Source organism: Nomascus leucogenys, chromosome 22a (assembly GCF_006542625.1).
Source record: "Nomascus leucogenys isolate Asia chromosome 22a, Asia_NLE_v1, whole genome shotgun sequence".
Classification (NCBI taxonomy): Eukaryota; Metazoa; Chordata; class Mammalia; order Primates; family Hylobatidae; genus Nomascus; species Nomascus leucogenys.
Genome location: NC_044402.1, coordinates 39,012,040 through 39,028,745, shown reverse-complemented (window position 1 = coordinate 39,028,745; position 16,706 = coordinate 39,012,040). Strand labels below are relative to the sequence as shown.

The 16,706-nt window shown below is 47.9% G+C and overlaps 1 protein-coding gene and 1 pseudogene across 1 annotated transcript; both read right to left on the bottom strand.

Annotated features, from left to right (window-relative positions):
* Positions 1-400: 400 nt before the first annotated feature.
* RIPK3 (receptor interacting serine/threonine kinase 3) lies at positions 401-5,124 on the bottom strand. The gene is made up of 9 exons (XM_030804151.1): positions 3,843-5,124; positions 3,400-3,709; positions 2,802-2,947; positions 2,629-2,675; positions 2,253-2,420; positions 2,075-2,142; positions 1,464-1,838; positions 1,263-1,323; positions 401-766 (listed from the first exon to the last, which is right to left on the bottom strand). The coding sequence occupies exons 1-9, from the start codon at positions 4,175-4,177 to the stop codon at positions 570-572; spliced, it is 1,707 nt and encodes a 568-aa protein (XP_030660011.1). The 5' UTR covers positions 4,178-5,124; the 3' UTR covers positions 401-569.
* Positions 5,125-16,373: 11,249 nt separating this feature from the next.
* Positions 16,374-16,474, bottom strand: LOC115832556 (annotated as a pseudogene).
* Positions 16,475-16,706: the final 232 nt, after the last annotated feature.

Sequence of the window (16,706 nt, the reverse complement as noted above, 5' to 3'; positions counted from 1 at the left end):
TGTGGCGTCATGATCTCTAAGAGCCTGGGGGCACTGTGCGGGGCCTGGTCTGTGATCTTTCACACCGACTCATCCCTCCCCAGAGCCCTGCAACTGAGTCTTGAGAGCCCAGAAGGAAAGGGACCACAGCCTCTATCCCCAGAGTTTAGGGTCAGGGTGGGGTCGCCATCCTAGGCTGTAGAGGAAGAACTGCCCTGAGATTAGAGAGTGGTCTGGGGAACCAGGCCTCTGGGATTCCTTCCTGTTGTAGCTGGCTGTGCCCTGACCTTGTGTGCTAGGCCATTGCCCACTCCCAGCCCCCAGCATCCCCACTTCCTGCCATAGCAGAGCTGTGGTACCTCCCTATCCCTCACTGGCAGCTCCCACTCCCATCCCTGCCCCTGGCTGAGCTCAGACTGACTAGCATTCCATCGTGTTTATTGACTCCTGGGGGGACAGATCACAAAGTCGTTTTGTGGGCAGGCCAGACTGCCCTAGAAGGAAGTCAGGGGCTTCAAGGGATGGCACTCTTCCTTAACTCGTAACTCTTGGAGGCAAGCTTGGAAGTTGCTTTATTTCCCACTACGATTTTACCAACCCTGTGGCCTGCTCCAGGCTTCAGGATCTTTAGGGCCTTCTTTCGAACCTACTGGTGGGGGGTGCTGCAAGCCCCTTCCCTTGCCCGAAGGTGCCAGGCCCCCTGTGGGCAATGCAGTTGTCTGTTGCGTAGTCAAGAAGTTGTTGTTTCCAACTTGCACCCAAGAGCTGTTGTGTACGTTAACGAGCCCTTTAAGAGAAATAGTGAAATAGTGATGGTGGCAGGAGGGTTTAGCTGTCAGAAAGGACAAGGTAGGGGTGGGTGGGGAGTATGAAGTCTCTACTTGTCAGTGGCTGTGTCAAGGTGTGCCCTGTGCTCCTCCCTTCAGAGCTCCTCTCCAGAATTGGGTTAGCAGAAGCTCTAGAGGTGGCAATTGACATTTGAGACCCTGATCTTTTTTGCTGGGAGGTCCTCTGGACTGCTGAAACAATGGAACTTAGGGGGCTCACAGAGCTGGTGTTGTGGAAAGTTAGAAAATTTAGGGACAAATCCAAGCTTTGTTGTGTGACCTCAGAAGGCTCCTTTCTCAGGGGGTGTCAGTTTTCCCATTTATGAAATGAGAAGGTTGAGTTAGATCATCTTCTCCCCTCCCCTCCACAAAGTACCCTGAATCTAGATATAGGTCTGGAGGAGGAGTCTGGTGGAAGAATTGATCAGGGAAAAGAAAGAGGTGGAGAGTGGGTACCTGTTACTGGATTTGGCTCCGCGGTCCTGCAGGACCCGTTCATGCCTCGTCTCTCAGCCCCCTGCAAACAGCACAGAGCATCCAGTTTTGCCTTGGAGCCTGGAGCTCCCACTGCACTCCTCTCAGCCCCAAGGTTTCACTGGCAAGGGGACAGCATTTATAGGATTCTTAGTGCATTCCCTAATCCTGCCAATGTCTCACCTGATTCCCTCGGGGTCCAGGACTTGGTGTTCCAGTTGAGGCGGGGCTGGGCATCTGGTTTCTGAAAGTTGAGGTCTCTGGAGTCTGAGGAGGTTGGGCCATTGAATCTGAAGACGTGCCTGCTGTCCTGGCTTGTGGAACCTGCTCCTCTTGTGCCCTGCTCCTCTTGGTAAGGCTCAGGTATTTTTTAGGAACAGAGCTGGGAGACTCCTCTAGATTCAGTTTGTTTAGCCCCTCAGAAACCATGACATCATTACAAGAGTGCTGGTTTTCTGTGGTTCTCCTAAAGTCATCCATTTCTGTCCCTCCTTGGCCTGACTCTGGGGTAGAAAATCTCCTATCGCTGCTCCTGAGCTCAGACAGGAAATTCTTTACCTGCAGGGATGGGAGGAGTTTGCTGGGCATGACTTGGATGAGCCAGAGTAAACCCAAGGGAGTAGTCTCTTGGTCCACAATCTGTTGTCTGGGAACTCAGGGGTGGGCTGGTGAGGGTGGGGACAAAGGGCAAGGCATAAAAAGCAGTGGTCAGTGGTGAGTGTCACTGGATGGCCAGGTAGCCACGTTGTGCCATCCCTGACCAGCTCCTGGGGAGGGGTGATGTTGGCGCTCCCTGTGGAGACAGCAGCATTCATATTGTTTTTCACCATCTGGAAGGCTTCATTAGTTTTTGGTAGGCATTCTAGAGGGACAGCAGAGTGGGGTGCAGGTGAGCAAACCTTCTTTTTCTGAGAAAAGCCCGCTGCTGACGGACCCAAGCTTATCCCAGATCCAGCTAACTGGCCAGCTCACCCTGGAAGGAGGGTCTGTCCTCAGGCTCACTGCTCCAGCAGAGCTGCATTAGCTCCTTCAGTCCTTCTAAGCCGGGAGTTTCAGGCCCAGCTTGGGGCAGCTCAGCCAATGAGGGCCGGGTCTGCCTCTTGCACACTGCTCCATACACCAGTGATGGTTCGGTTGGCACTGGAGTAGGGGAGGAGGGTGAGAAGAGAAGGCATTCACTGTAAAAGGGAATTTTCTGCTCCATCATGGAAAGAGGCAGGGAGTGTAATGTGGGGGCACGAGGAGGGAGGAGGGCCGTCTAAGTAGGTGAGCAGGAAGGGGAAGCCTTGAGGCTTTCAAGAGAAGGGCACCTGGGATTAAGGATCCCAGAATCCTCCTAGAGTCTTACACTCAGCTTCTCTTCCAGCGAGCACTGCCCACATTAGGATCCCGAAGCTGCAGGAGACACAAAGCTAAGGATCGGTCCAATCACTGGCAAGACTCCTTTCCTATACATCATCCCCTGGGAGGGCCCAGAGAAATGTAGGAATCCTGGCTGTGTGTTTGGACTGGGATCCTTACCTGTAGACATCACTGGCTGTGGAGGCCTTCCAGTTTACGTTAACAAACAGTTCTGGGGCCAAGTAGCCCAGGGTGCCCCCTGGCTCCCTGGACCCTGTCCCTGACTGTGAGCCTCCCTGAAATGTGGACAGGCCAAAATCTGCCAGCTGCAAAGGAAGGAAAGAAGTGGGAGGTAGGGAAGACAAGGGGGCCAGGCAGCCTCCAGGAACCCCCCTGCCCTCAGAAGGTGCAGGTTCAGCTTTGTAAAGGGAGTGTGGAGGTCAAGGGAAGAGGTTCCCTTGGATGGTAGATCTAGGTACCTTGTGGTAGGGCTGGGTCAGGGTCTGAGTCTCCAGGGCTGGGTCAGCCGTGACTCTTTGGAGGGGCTGGTGGGGCAGCTGGTGGAAATGACTCGTGTGGGTTGGGGCCTCTATCACCTGGTGTGGCAGGAGCTAAAACTGCTGGCTTGGCTTTGTCCCCTGGCTGCCCTGCGTCCAGAGGGAGAGGCTATGCCTATTCAATAGAAGGGCTCTGGAGGTCTAGTGTCCTGTGGGCCTGGCTGGAGCAGCTCTGGGGTGGGGCCTTGTCCTGAGGCTGAGAGGGGTGTAGACCAGCTGACCTTGACATGCAGCTCTGGGTCCAGCAGGACGTTGGATGGCTTGAGGTCCCGGTGCAGGAGCACCGGGTTCTGGTTATGCAGGTAAGACATCCCAAGCACCACTTCTTTCAGCAGGCGGCAAAGGAGCGGCCAGGGCCGAGGGCACTGGGACTGCAGCAGCCCCGAAAGGGAGCCGTTCTCCATGAATTTAGTCACCAGAGCCGGCTTGGGATCTTGGTCCCAGTTCACCTTCTCGATAACCCCTTCTAGGCGCAGCACGAATTCGTTATCCAGACTTGCCATGGCCTTGACCTCCCTGGATATCGCCTTCCTACACTCCAGGAGAGAGCTGGAGTCGCACCGGGGTCGTGGGAAAATCCCTCCCTTCCCCATTCAGGTCCCAGAGCACAGTGACTCCACCTTTTTGGCCAGATTGCTGCTGGGGGGCAACCGGGGTCACTCACGAGTTTACGATCTTGACCGCCAACATCGTAGCCCCACTTCCTATGCTGCGCCCGGAACACTGTGCCGAACCCGCCTTTGCCGACGAACTCCTGGTTCTCCAGTTCCTCGATGGCCACCAAGGGGGCGGAAGCAGCGCTGGGGCTGAGAGAGGGGTGTCGCCCACTAGCCGGCCGTGCCGTAGGTCAGCGCTGCTCCCCGCGCCCCTGTGACTCGGCGCTCTCACTGCAATCCCCAGCCTCCCTCGCCGGTCCCCACCGTCCCCGGACTCAAAGACATTCTCTGAGCGAGTCTGTGGGGCGCTCTGGGTGTGAATGTCAGAGGCTGCGATCGACATGCCACTCTCTACTCACCATAACTTGACGCACGACATCAGGCTGGAAGGTGCCAGGGGGCCTCTGGAAATTGCGAGCCGTAGGAGATGGAGTGACTTCTGGGGCTTGGGTCTTTGGCAGAGAGGAGAAGGGGTCTGTCTGTGCAGGGGTCAGTCTCTAGACCAAGACGGTGAGTCTGCTTTCCGGGTTGCTACCCCTTTTCCGAGTTGACTAAACAACTTCCCTTTTAGGCGCCTCTACAGTCCGGCCCCTGGGGTGGGGCAGGGGGCAGAGCGAAAGCTGGTGCCTTTCTCCCTGACTAGCGTTGCCTGAGCACCTGCCGCGTGCCAGAGCCAGATTAGGTGTGGTTGGGCATTGAGGATGTTAGGGAAGGATTCCTCACCTTCCAGGAACCCACAATTAGCCCACTCCTACAGTCAAAGCCTTCCCTTTTCCCACAGGATTTCCTGCTCCACCACCTGCCAGGCCATGAGTGGAGATGTTGCTTAGGAGGGTTTTACGGTTCTAGGGCTCAGCTCTCTCACAGCTGCCCTAAGATCATAGCCAACACATATATAAAACTTATCATGCACCAGGTACATATATTAGCTTATTTAATTCTCACACGAACCCTAAGGGTATAGGTACTGCTTTTTTACCTTTCTATAGATGAGGAAACTGAGACACTGAGAGTTTAAGTACCTTGCCTAAGCCCATATGGAAATAGTGGCTCTGAACCATCAAGTTATCCTGTTTTCACATAGGCTTCAGGGCTGTACCACTCAGCTGGTCGCGCAGGTGGCTGGGAAAGGTGTGAAGCATCCAACGATGTAGTGAAGGATCCCTATCTGTATTCCTGCCCAGTCCCTATAGCTGCTCTTGAGAGGCAAGTCTTTGGCATTGATAGGGACTTATATGCCCTTTGAACAGGAGCTCCTGGAGGTGGCAGGCCCCAAACCCACTCCTAGGGCATTGTAGTAAGGCTAGATATATCAGCCCATCCAGAGGGTTGGTGACATTGTGGTGTACACTACAGTGGAAACACCTCAGAGCTTTCCTGCCCTCTCCCTTGCATGACAACTCTTGCATGCAAATACCCTAATTAATGTTCCTGATAAGCACACGCTCTGGACACAGTCTTTTGATAACCCAGAAGCATGGAGAGTCTTAAAGATTTAGGGCAGAAAAAAGGTGTCCATATTTTACCTTTCTGAGGTCTGACCATGACTGGAGTTTGTGGGAACCCGATAGGGCCTGCCCTAGGCACTCAGTCCTTCACAGGGATACTCAATCCTGTGGGTTGTGCATTGGCTCTCACTAAAAGGTGCTCACCTTGGTACTTGCTTTCCATTTTGTTCAGTGGTCCATGGGCTCTGCTGGTTGAGGCAGAAGTGATCCGCAGTTTTCTTCTAGAACAACTCCTGGAGAGCCACACCATGGCTTCTAGTAGGGTCAGCTCATGCTATTTTGGAGCTATTTAGGGAATTGTTCAACCATAGTCTCCTTAAAAGCCAATACATGGCAGATACCCAATAAATATTTGTTGAATTGAATGAATAAATGAACCCAAAATATTGAGCATTTCTTAAGGCACTGATCATCTTAGATGGAGCTCCATACTCAGTAGGAGGAAAGAGGAGATTGGGTTCCTGTAGAGACTGAGGGCTGTCACCTGCACAGTTCATGAAATCCATCTGAAGTAGGCCTTAGGATAGAGATATGGTGGTATCACACAGAATCCAAGAAGGCAAGAAGTGTAGCAGGTCCTCAGAAAAGCCTAGAGTCAGAAGCTCAGAGCCATCAAAAGGGGCAGCCACTCCCTTTGTGATTCTTTTTGGAGAGAATAACCCAGGCTCAGTATCTCCACTTGAAGGGAGCAGGCAGAAAGGAGTTGGAAAGGTGTTATAACTGGGTTTCTTCAGATTGGGACGAGACCCTGAGAATCAGGGATAAATCACTGTGAAGCACAAAGTTGGGTGTGGTATCAGGGCCTATACTACTTTTTGACTCAAAATAAACAGCCTCTTTAAAAGAAGGAAGAACAAGGAGAAGAACCTTAGACTAAGTGCCTAACAGGACCCTCAACTTCCAGCGAGGGGGTGTAGGGGTGGACCTAGGCAGAGGCTGATTCTTGGAATTCGGAGCTCTGGTCTTTTCTGAGGACTGATGCCTCTGACCACAGATATCCCATGCTTTTGGAGCCTACTTCGGTATTCTTTTTTTTTAATTAAATTAAAAATTTTTTTGAGATGGAGTCTTGCTCTCTTGCCCAGGCTGGAGTGCAGTGGCGTGGTCTTGGCTCACTGCAACCTCCACCTCCCAGGTTCAAGCGATTCTCCTGCCTCAGCCTCCTGAGTAGCTGGGATTACAGGTGTGTGTCACCATGCCTGGGTATTTTTTTTTATTTTTTTTTTTGAGATGGAGTTTCACATTTGTTGCCCAGGCTGTAGTGCAATGGCGCGATCTCAGCTCACCACAACCTCTGCCTGCTGGGTTCAATCAATTCTGTCTCAGCTTCCCGAGTAGCTGGGATTACAGACATGCGCCACCACGCCCGGCTACTAATTTTTGTATTTTTAGTTGAGACGGGGTTTCACCGTGTTAGCCAGGCTGGTCTCGAACTCCTGACCTTGTGATCCACCTGCCTCGGCCTCCCAAAGTGCTGGGATTACAGGTGCGAGCCACCACGTCCAGCCTTACTTGGATATTTCTTATTCCTTCAGTTCCCTGCTCCTGATTGTCTCTAATTACATTCAGTTCAACTCTCCTGTGAGCTCTGGTTCCCTGTCCCTAATTGCTGTAGGGGTAGCGGGTTGTGGGGGATCTATGTGGTCTCTCCTTGCATATTCTAGTCTTAATTTTTATCTGTTGTTTGATTAAGAGATTTTAATTATAGACCAAATGGTATTAATTGAGGTGACAGTCCCGGCCAGGACTAATTTTTTATAAAGATCTGCTACCAGTAATTCCACTCCTGAGTATATCCTAAAAGAATTGAGGCTGGGCACAGTGGCTCATGCCTGTAATCCCAGCACTTTGGGAGGCCGAGGCTGGCGGATCACTTGAGGTCAGGAGTTTGAGACCAGCCTGGCCAACGTGGTGAAATCTGTACTAAAAATACAAAAATTAGCCAGGCATGGTGGCATGTGCTTGTAATCCCACCTACTCAGGAGGCTGAGGCAGGAGAATCGCTTTAACTCAGGAGTCAGAGGTTGCAGTGAGCAAAGATCACACCACTGCACTCCAGCCTGGGGGATAGAGCAAGAGTCTGCTCAAAAAAAAAAAAAAAAAAAGGAAACATGGATTCAAATAGATAACTGTACATCAATGTTCATAGCAGCATTATTCGCAACAGCCAAAAGGTGAAAACAACCTAAATGTCCATCAATAAGTGAATGGATCGGTCCAGTACAAACTGTTGTATATATACATACCATACAATACAATTCAGCCTTAAAAATATGATTTGACCTTAATAAAATTCAGACACATGCTATAATGTGGATGAATCTTGAAGATATGGTAAGTAAAATGAGCCAGTCACAAAAGGACACACATCGTATGATTTCACTTATATGAGGTACCTAGAATAGTCAAATTCATAGAGATGAAAGTAGAATGGTGGTTTGTAGGGGCTGAGGGAAGAGAATGGAGAGTTACTGTTTAGTGGATAGAGTTTTAGTTCGGGAAGATGAAAGGTTCTAGAGATGTAGTAATGGTTATACAATGAAGTCAATGTACCTGATGTCACAAAACTGTACACTTAAAGGGTTAAAATAATAAATTTTGTGCTATGTGTATTTTACCACAAAAAGAATCTGCTAAAAATATGATTCTAGTATTAGAAAGGGACATATGAAAATTTGCATTAATAAACATTTAGCTGTTTGATTTAACATCAAATTTCACCGCGAAGAAAGAATGTATGTATGTATATGTATATATGCTTAGAAAAATATATGAATGGACAAATAGAAAAATGTTTAAGGGAATTATTTCTGGCTGATGGGCTTACAGGTGATTTTTATTTTCTTATATTTTATATTCATATCTTTTTCTTAGTGTATGTGCTGCTGAGGTGAGTACTTATAGTCTTATTTTTATCTGCATTTTCTAATTTTCCTGAAATGAGTTCATGAAATGAGTGTAGTAATTCTACAGTTCAGCTTCCTCTTTGTCCCCAAGATGCACCCAGAGATGTAGGAGCTTCCCTCTCCCACCTGCCACTACCCTAGCCTGTCAATCTATTATTTGCTACTCCTTCCTGATTTCTTGTAATTGTAAGTAGCCTGCTGGTCTCTTCGGTATTTAATGGATGTTATTAGGTCTTGGAGTTTCAATATGGTGAGTACGATTTTGACAGACATAACATGATAGAGGTGATTCCACTCAGAGGGAATGTTCTGAGCCAAGGGTAAAGTCTACAGTGTGAACGTTCATGAGTCCGACTGCCAGACTGGCTGAGTGGCCTTTCCCTCCCCGCCCCCACCGGCAACAATGATAAAAACTGGTCTTTTCCACACTTGATGGTTCACAAAGCACTTTCCCAGTAAATCCTCACAATCAAGGGAGGTTGGACATACTGTCTAAGGTTTACAGAATAAAAAGGTCTCATTTTTTGTCTGCAGGTGAATAGCAAACATCGAGTGATAAGAAATCCTATTTATTTATTTATTTATTTATTTATTTATTTATTTTGAGACGGAGTCTCACTCTGTCATCCAGACTGGAGTGCAGTAGCATGATCTCGGCTCACTGCAACCTCCGCCTCCCGGGTTCAAGTGATTCTCCTGCCTCAGACTCCTGAGTAGCTGAGATTACAGATGCGCATCACCACGCCCTGCTAATTTTTATATTTTTAGTAGAGATGGGGTTTCACCATGTTGGTCAGGCTGGTCTCGAACTCCTGACCTCGTGATCTGCCCACCTCGGTCTCCCAAAGTGCTGGGATTACAGGCGTGAGCCACCGCGCCTGGCCATAAGAAACCTCTTTTTACTATGGCAGTGCGGATTCCCGCCTGCCCCCTTCCCTCCACTCCCTGCCGACTCAGGGATGCTGCAGCTCATGGGGGAACCCTTATCCCAGCTACTGAAAACAAACTCTCCACACATGCGGAAAGGGTGCAACTATGGGCAAAAGAACTGTCACTTTTGGGGACTGAGCTATACTCAACTCAGGAAAGTCACCAAACAAACCCCAGGTTTGAGAGAGAAGAGCAATGGGGAGAACTTTCCACTTGGATAGGGACTCCATCCACTGTGGCACCCGCCTCTCCCTATCCTTGGGATGCTTTCTTTTGGGGGGTCTCCTCCAGGGCCCAAGTATTGCTCTTCTCCTTTAGGATTCCAAGCAGGTCTGAAGCCCCCTTTTACTTGTTTTTCCTTAGGAGAGCTGAGGGGCTGATGCTTTCACAAAGAACCACATACCTTTAGCTCTCCTATCCCACTTGTGCTCCCTGTCTCAGCAAAATGGAATCCTTGTGCTTAATCTGTTTCCTCACACCGCATTTTGGATCTGCGTCCCAGAGTGTCTCTTTGGCAGAACTTAAGGTACTTGTCTGTACCCTCAAGGAAAGGGAGGCTGGGCAGGGTAACTATTTCGATTCTACATTACCATGGCAGGACCAAAAAGATTTTGGGCAGCTATAAGTTAAGTGACCACACACATATAACCGTAATGCCCCTTCTGTCAGTGTGGAGTCCTTCTCTCTTTCTTACTGTCTAGTTAATGTCAAAGATATAATTTCTGTGCTCTCCCAGCTCCTCTCACCCCAGTGGAGCAGGCCACTGCTTCATATTGCTTCCCCACCTGGTTGTCTGGCTGTTTCTCTTTTCTTTTTCTTTTGTTTGAGACGGAGCTTCGCTCTTGTTGCCCAGGCTGGGGTGCAATGGTGCCATCTTGGGTCGCCGCAACCTCTGCCTCCCGGGTTCAAGCAATCCTCCTGCCTCAATCTCCCGAGTAGCTGGGATTACAGGCATGTGCCACCATGCCCAACTATTCTTTTTTTTTTTTTTTTGTATATTTAGTAGAGACGGGGTTTCTCCATGTTGGTCAGGCTGGTCTTGAGCTCCTGACCTCAGGTGAGTCCTGCCATTTATTTACAGGGAGTAAAGTATAGCCTAATGGTCAAGGGTATAAGCTCTGGAGTCAGGCTACCTGGGGTTGATTTCTGCTCTGTCAATTACTGGCTGTTCGACCTTTAGCAAGTTACTCAACCTCTCTGAATTTTGGTTAATTATAGCACCTACTGGATTGGGTTGTTCTGAGGATGAAATGAAATGAGGATGAAAGAACATAGCAAGGCTCAGCATGATAATAGGTTAGACCACAGGAGGCTGGGCACGGTGGATCATGCCTATAATCCCAGCACTTTGGGAGGCCGAGGCGGGTGGATCACGAGGTCAGGAGTTCAAGACCAGCCTGGCCAACATACTGAAACCCCGTGTCTACTAAAAATAAAAAAAAAAATAGCTGAGCGTGGTGATGGGTGCCTGTAGTCCCAGTTACTTGGGAGGATGAGGCAGGAAAATCGCTTGGACCCAGGAGGCGGAGGTTGCAGTGAGCCGAGATTGAGCCACTGCACTCCAGCCTGGGTGACACAACGAGACTCTGTCTCAAAAAAAAAAAAGAAAGAAAGAAAGAAAGAAGACAGCATAATTCCAGGCAAATATTATATGCTCAATAGGTGGTAGGTATTATCACAATAAGCATTGCTGTGTTTCCAGTATGAAGAACATATCTAGTTCACAATTTATTTGTAGAGCAGAGAAAATGGATTTAACTACTGTTCAATGAAATAGCTCCATCTTCCTTCTCCTGAAAATTTCCAGCCCCACCCCTTCGTCCTGGGGCCTTTTTAACAACTCACCCCTCAAGTCTCTCTCTTCTCTCCCAGACAACTGTTCTGAGGGAGTGACTGAGGAAGGCAGTGTGTCCCTCCCTGCCTGTGGTCTTGAGGAGAGAGGGCTTTAAGCGAGGGTCTCTGGTTTCTCTGCTGAGAAGTATTGGATGTCTGTTGCCTGGTGCAAATGTGCTCAACAAGGCTAAGAGGGCTATGTTGTTGACCCAAGGATGGGCTTTGGGCCTGAGGCAGCCACTTGGGTGCACGGGGCTGTGTGTCCTCAGGTTGCCTCTGATTTGAGCTGCATCTGTGGTGAGCCATCCCTTAACCCTGCCAGGATCCCATCCAAGAGGACTTTTCTCTGCCTTTCTCCCTCAGCTGAGAGAAGTGTGGGAGAAGAGAGTAGCATCAGTGCTCTGAGGGCAACCTTTAACCAATGGAGGGAACCAGCCAGTGCCCAGCCTCCTGTCCTTTCTGAGGTGTGTTCTGCAATTCCTGAGGATCTGCTCTGAGTTCCACCTCAGTAGCTAGCTCAAAATGCACCTTTGTATTGGCATTTTCTCCTTCCCTGACTCACGTTTTCTGCTCCCTCCCTTCTGATCCCTGGGGTCACCCTTCCAGGAAGTCTCAAGTCCAGGTCTCAGGGGCACTGTTTTCAGGGAACACAACCCAAGACACACCCTTTGGCCTGTTTCCTTTTCATTGTTTCTCCCCTGAATGTCTTTGTAACTAGGATCCTGATCTGAAACGAAAGAGGGAAGGAAGGGAAAGGAGGGGAACAGAAAGGAATCTAACCTTCTCAGAGTTGGGTCCTGATATATACACGCTGGAGCCTAGGATGTGCTAGGGACTCTCTCCCACCTGTCATCTCATTCTAAGTTTAGCAACAAACCTGTGAGGCAGAATGTCATTAGCCCCATTCAACAGATGAGAAATGGAAAAGGCCATGAGAGTAACTAGCCTAAGGTCACACAATGACTTTGTGGCAGAGCGGGGTTTTAACCCTGATCTATGCTCTTTTTAGCTATCTTCCTTTTTGGGCAAAGTCCTTTGACAGAATCAGAAAGAAGAACTTTGAATCAAGTAAGACTTTTTTTTTTTTTATTAAATATTTTAACAGGAGTCATTCTCATGCCCCCATGATTCAATTACCTCCCACTGGGTTTCTCCCATGACACGTGGGAATTGTGGGAGCTACAATTCAAGATGAGATTTGGTTGGGGACACACTCAATCCATATTAGCATATACTTAACTTTTAAAGAATTTACCAAATAGGCCACTGTGCAGTGGCTCACACCTTTAATCCCAGTACTTTGGGAAGCCGAGGTGGGTGGATCACTTGAGGTCAGGAGTTCAAGACTAGCCTGGCCAACATGTTGAAAGCTGGTATCTACTGAAAACACAAAAATTAGCCAGGTGTGGTGGTACACACCTGTAATCCCAGCTACTTGGGAGGCTGAGGCAGGAGAATCGCTTGAACCTGGGAGGTGGAAGCTGCAGTGAGCTGAGATCACACCACTACACTCCAGCCTGGGCGATAGAGTGAGACTCTCTCAAAAAAAAAAAAAAGAATTTGTGAAATAGTTTTTCAGAGTAGTTGTAGTATTTTATATTCTCACCAGAAATGTATGAGAGCTCTAGTTCTTTCATATCTTTGCCATCATTTGCTATGTTCAAGTCCTGTTACTATTAGTTATTTGGATAGGTAGCTCATTGTGGTTTTAATTTGCATTTCCACAATGACCAATAATACAAGCATGTTTTCATGTGCTTACTTGCCATCCATATATCTTTATTTTTTTAATTGAGACAGAATCTCACTCTGTTGCCCAGGCTAGAGTGCAGTGGCGCGATCTCTGCTCACTGCAACCTCCGCCGTCCAGGTTCAAGTGATTCTTGTGCCCCAGCCTCCTAAGTACCTGGGACTACAGGCGTATGCCACCACGCCTGGCTGATTTTTTTGTATTTTTAGTAGAGGCGGGGGTTTGCCATCTTGCCCAGGCTGGTCTCGAACTCCTCACCTCAGGTGATCTGCCCGCCTCGGTCTCCCAAAGGGCTGGGATTACAAGCGTGAGCCAGTGAGCCCTACCACCATCCATATATCTTCTTAGGTGAAGTGTCTGTTCAAATTTTTGGCTCATATTTTAATGGATTGTTTGTTTTATTATTACCGAGTTTTGAAAGTTCTTTATATATCCTGGATACAAGTTCTTTTTCAGATGTATCATTTAAAAACACTTTCTCCCTGCCTATGGCTTGTCTTTTCATTTTCTTAACAGCTTCTTTCAAAGAGCAAAAGTTTTACTTTTGACAAAATCCAACTTGTCAAGTTTTTCTTTTATAGATGATGCTTTTGGTGTAGTCTATAAGAAATTTTTGCTTCACCCAAGGTTACAGTGATTTTCTCTTACGCTTCTTTCTAAGTTTTAGAGTTTGGGTTTTATATTTCTACCTGTTATGATTAAAAAATAGATCTATTCATTTTTAAAGGTTCAGATATTCCTGCTTATGGTGTGTGTGTGTGTGTGTGTGTGTGTGTGTGTGTACTTCTTGGATTTTCTTTAGTTTTTAAGAAAGTTCATTTTAAAAGTATAAGATTGACTCACCTTTGAAAAGGGAACTACCAACAGGGAATTTGTGTAACTCAGACCAGGTTTTGGATGGAAGAAAGTGCCCTCCACAAACAGCTTTGGTGTGGAGGTAAAGAGGTGCCCCAAATGAGCAGTATAGGTACATAAATGACCACTGTTCTCATTTGAATACATGCCTTCTCAAGTTCTTCTCTGCCAGGAACTCTGGCTTAAAAGGGTTCGCTTTGTTTTAATATCAGAAGCTGTGGAATGGTTTTGAGCTATGTTGCAACATGATCAGATCTGTGACTTAGGAGGCCCAAGTCAGTGGCTACATGGGGCATGAATTGAGATGGGGAGAACTGGAGGCAGGGAAAACTGCAGGCCACAGTTAGAGCAATTCAAGTGAGAGGTGATGAGGACCTAACCAAGTTAATGCCTGCAGGGATGGAGAGGAAGAAACTCAGTCTAGAAATAACTCTGAGGTATTAGTAGAAGAACCTGGGGATGAGAGGGAAGGAATATTCAAGTTTCTATTCTGGGAAGTTGAGAGAATAGTAATGCCATGACACTGAGGTATGGAACATAGAAGAGATAGATTATGTGGGAATGGGCTATATTTGGATGCGGACATATTTTTCTGAGAGCCACGTGCTGCAGCCTCAAGGGATCCCTGGCAGGCAGGAGAAGACAGGAGACCAGAGCAGGGAAGTGGTGAGAGTTATGCTGAAATGAACGACACCAACCGAGAGAGTCTATGGAGGAAGAAGGGAAGAAAGCAGAGGACAGAAAACCCTACATCTCCAAAGTCAGGCCAGCAGAAGAGAAACCAGTGAGAGAAACTGAGATCAGAGAGGCCGGAGCAGAACCAGGATAGGCAAGAGAGGAGAGACTCATCAGACTCAGCTGCTACTGAGAACGCGTCTAAGCTTGGGTTTCCCAAAAAGAAGAGCCTGAGCTTGGATTTAACAAAGGTAGTGTTTTGGGGAGGGGATCCCAAGAAGCAGCAGTGAGGGAACAGAGTGCGAACTAGGAAGAGAAGAAAGCCAATATGAGGATGTTTTGTTGAGATTGTTATTGTAGGCAATGGAGGCTCCTTTCCAGTAGAGGCTCCAAATTTAAAGAATGCCTCCCAGAATTGTCCACATGAAGGACGGGAGGCTGGAACATTCATCTGCCAGTGTCTGCACTCATTGGTCGAGGATTGCATCTGGAGGCACTAACTCCCTTGCACTTCTTGGCTGTGTTTGCATTGGAGCTGGAAAGGAGAAGGGTGGTGAGCAAGCTCCCATTGTGTGGGAGAAGGACCTTGTGATGGTTACATTTTATAGGTCTGCTTGGAGGGTGTTTTTGGATGAGATTCAACATCTTAAAAAGTGAACTTTAGGCCGGGCACAGTGGCTCATGTCTGTAATCCCAGAACTTTGGGAGGCTGAGGCGGGCAGATCACGAGGTCAGGAGTTCAAGACCAGCCTGGCCAAAATGGTGAAACTCCATCTCTACTAAAAATACAAAAATTAGCGAGGCATGGTGGCCGGTGCCTGTAATTCCAGCTACTCGGGAGGCTGAGGCAGGAGAATTGCTTCAACCCGGGAGGTGGAGGTTGCAGTGAACTGAGATCGCGCCACTGGGTGACACAGCAAGACTGTCTCAGAAAACAAAATAAAAAAAAAGTGAACTTTAGGCCATGTGCTGTGGCTCACGACTTTAATTCCAGCACTTTGGGAGGCTGAGGCAGGAGGATTGCTTGAGCCCAGAAGTTTGAGACTAACCTGGGCCACATAGGGAGACTCTGATTCTGCAAAAATAAATAAAAGCAAATAAAAAATGAAGAGGTTTAGTAGTGAAGGGAGGGAAAGAGATGGATGTTAGGTTAAGTATAAAGAATGATCAAGGGAATTATCCATGCTTTCTATGATACCTGCCTGTTATTCACTTAGTAGTGGTATTTGTAATCAGATGGACTGTCCAGGTATCTCAGTGCCTGTGTTCAAGTAATCTTTATTTTACTCAATAATGGCCCCAAAGCAAAGAGTAGTGATGCTAACAATTTGGATATGCCAACAAGAAACCATAAAGTGCTGCTTTAAGTGAAAATGTGTTAGCTGGGTGTGGTGGCATACATCTGTATGTAGTGCCAGCTACTTGGGAGGCTGAGGTGGGAGGATCATTTGAGCCCAGGAGATCAAAGCTACAAGGGGCTGTGATTCCACCACTGCACTCCAGCCTGGGTGGCAGAGTGAGACCCTGTCTAATAAATGAAAAGAAAAGAAAATGTAACTTTGGCATTCTTTGGCTGAGGTTTGGTGCTATCTGTGGTTTCAGGTCTCCACTGGGGGTCTGGAACATATCCCTGCAGATAAGGGGGAATATGTATCCGTCTTTGCCAGCTGGCATAGTGTTAAGCGCTGTCAGTAGTGAGTGCTGGAGGAACACTGGAGGAGGAGGAAGTCCATCTTCCTGGTTTTGGTTTGCTCCTCTGCCTTACTCCTGCAGCGTGTGCAATTTCTTCAGTGTACACTCAGGAAGTGCAAAGTGGTCAGCAGTGCCTAGCAGCCAAAAGCTTCGCCTGGCACCTTTCTGGGTGGCTTCTCAGCCTGTTGCAACTGCTAAGCCACCTCCCCACGAATAACTTGCTTTGGCATCTGCTTGGCCAACTTCGCAGCTATTTCAGCCTAGGAGTAGTGGGTTTCTCTTATATTTGCTGTTCCTGTGTCCTTTGGAATTCTCATTTCTTACTAGCTAATCCCTTAGAGTGCCAACACCCTGTTAGAGTTAATGCTTCTTTATTTTATTTTTGCAAATAAAAATATGAGACACTCCATGAATTTGCATGTCATCCTTGTGCAGGGGCCATCCTATTCTTCTCTGTATCGTTTTAGTGTATGTGTTGCCAAAGTGAGCACAATACTTGTTTATATTAAACGTTCCTGTTTCAAATGACTGTGTGGTTTCTGTGTCCTGATTAAACCCTGACCGATAACAGCTTTAGTCCTAGAATATAGTTCTTCAGGGACCCTAATGACATCCTGTGGTGTTTAACAGGCCCTTCCTCCTTAACAGGCCCTAAATTCCAGTTTTTGTTTCCTCAGGACTGTAGACTACTGAGAGTTCTTCTCAGCCTCCTACCTCTTAGGC

What these genes read in the sequence shown, in the direction of transcription:
- RIPK3 (XM_030804151.1), bottom strand. Translation starts at nt 4,177, where the DNA reads ATGTCGATCGCAGCCTCTGACATTCACACCCAGAGCGCCCCACAGACT. An exon ending in CGCTGGAAGAGAAGCTGAGT is followed by an intron (nt 2,421 to 2,628) that starts GTAAGACTCTAG and finishes CCCCTACTCCAG; the next exon opens with TGCCAACCGAACCATCACTG. An exon ending in CTGGACCCCGAGGGAATCAG is followed by an intron (nt 1,324 to 1,463) that starts GTGAGACATTGG and finishes TGCTGTTTGCAG; the next exon opens with GGGGCTGAGAGACGAGGCAT.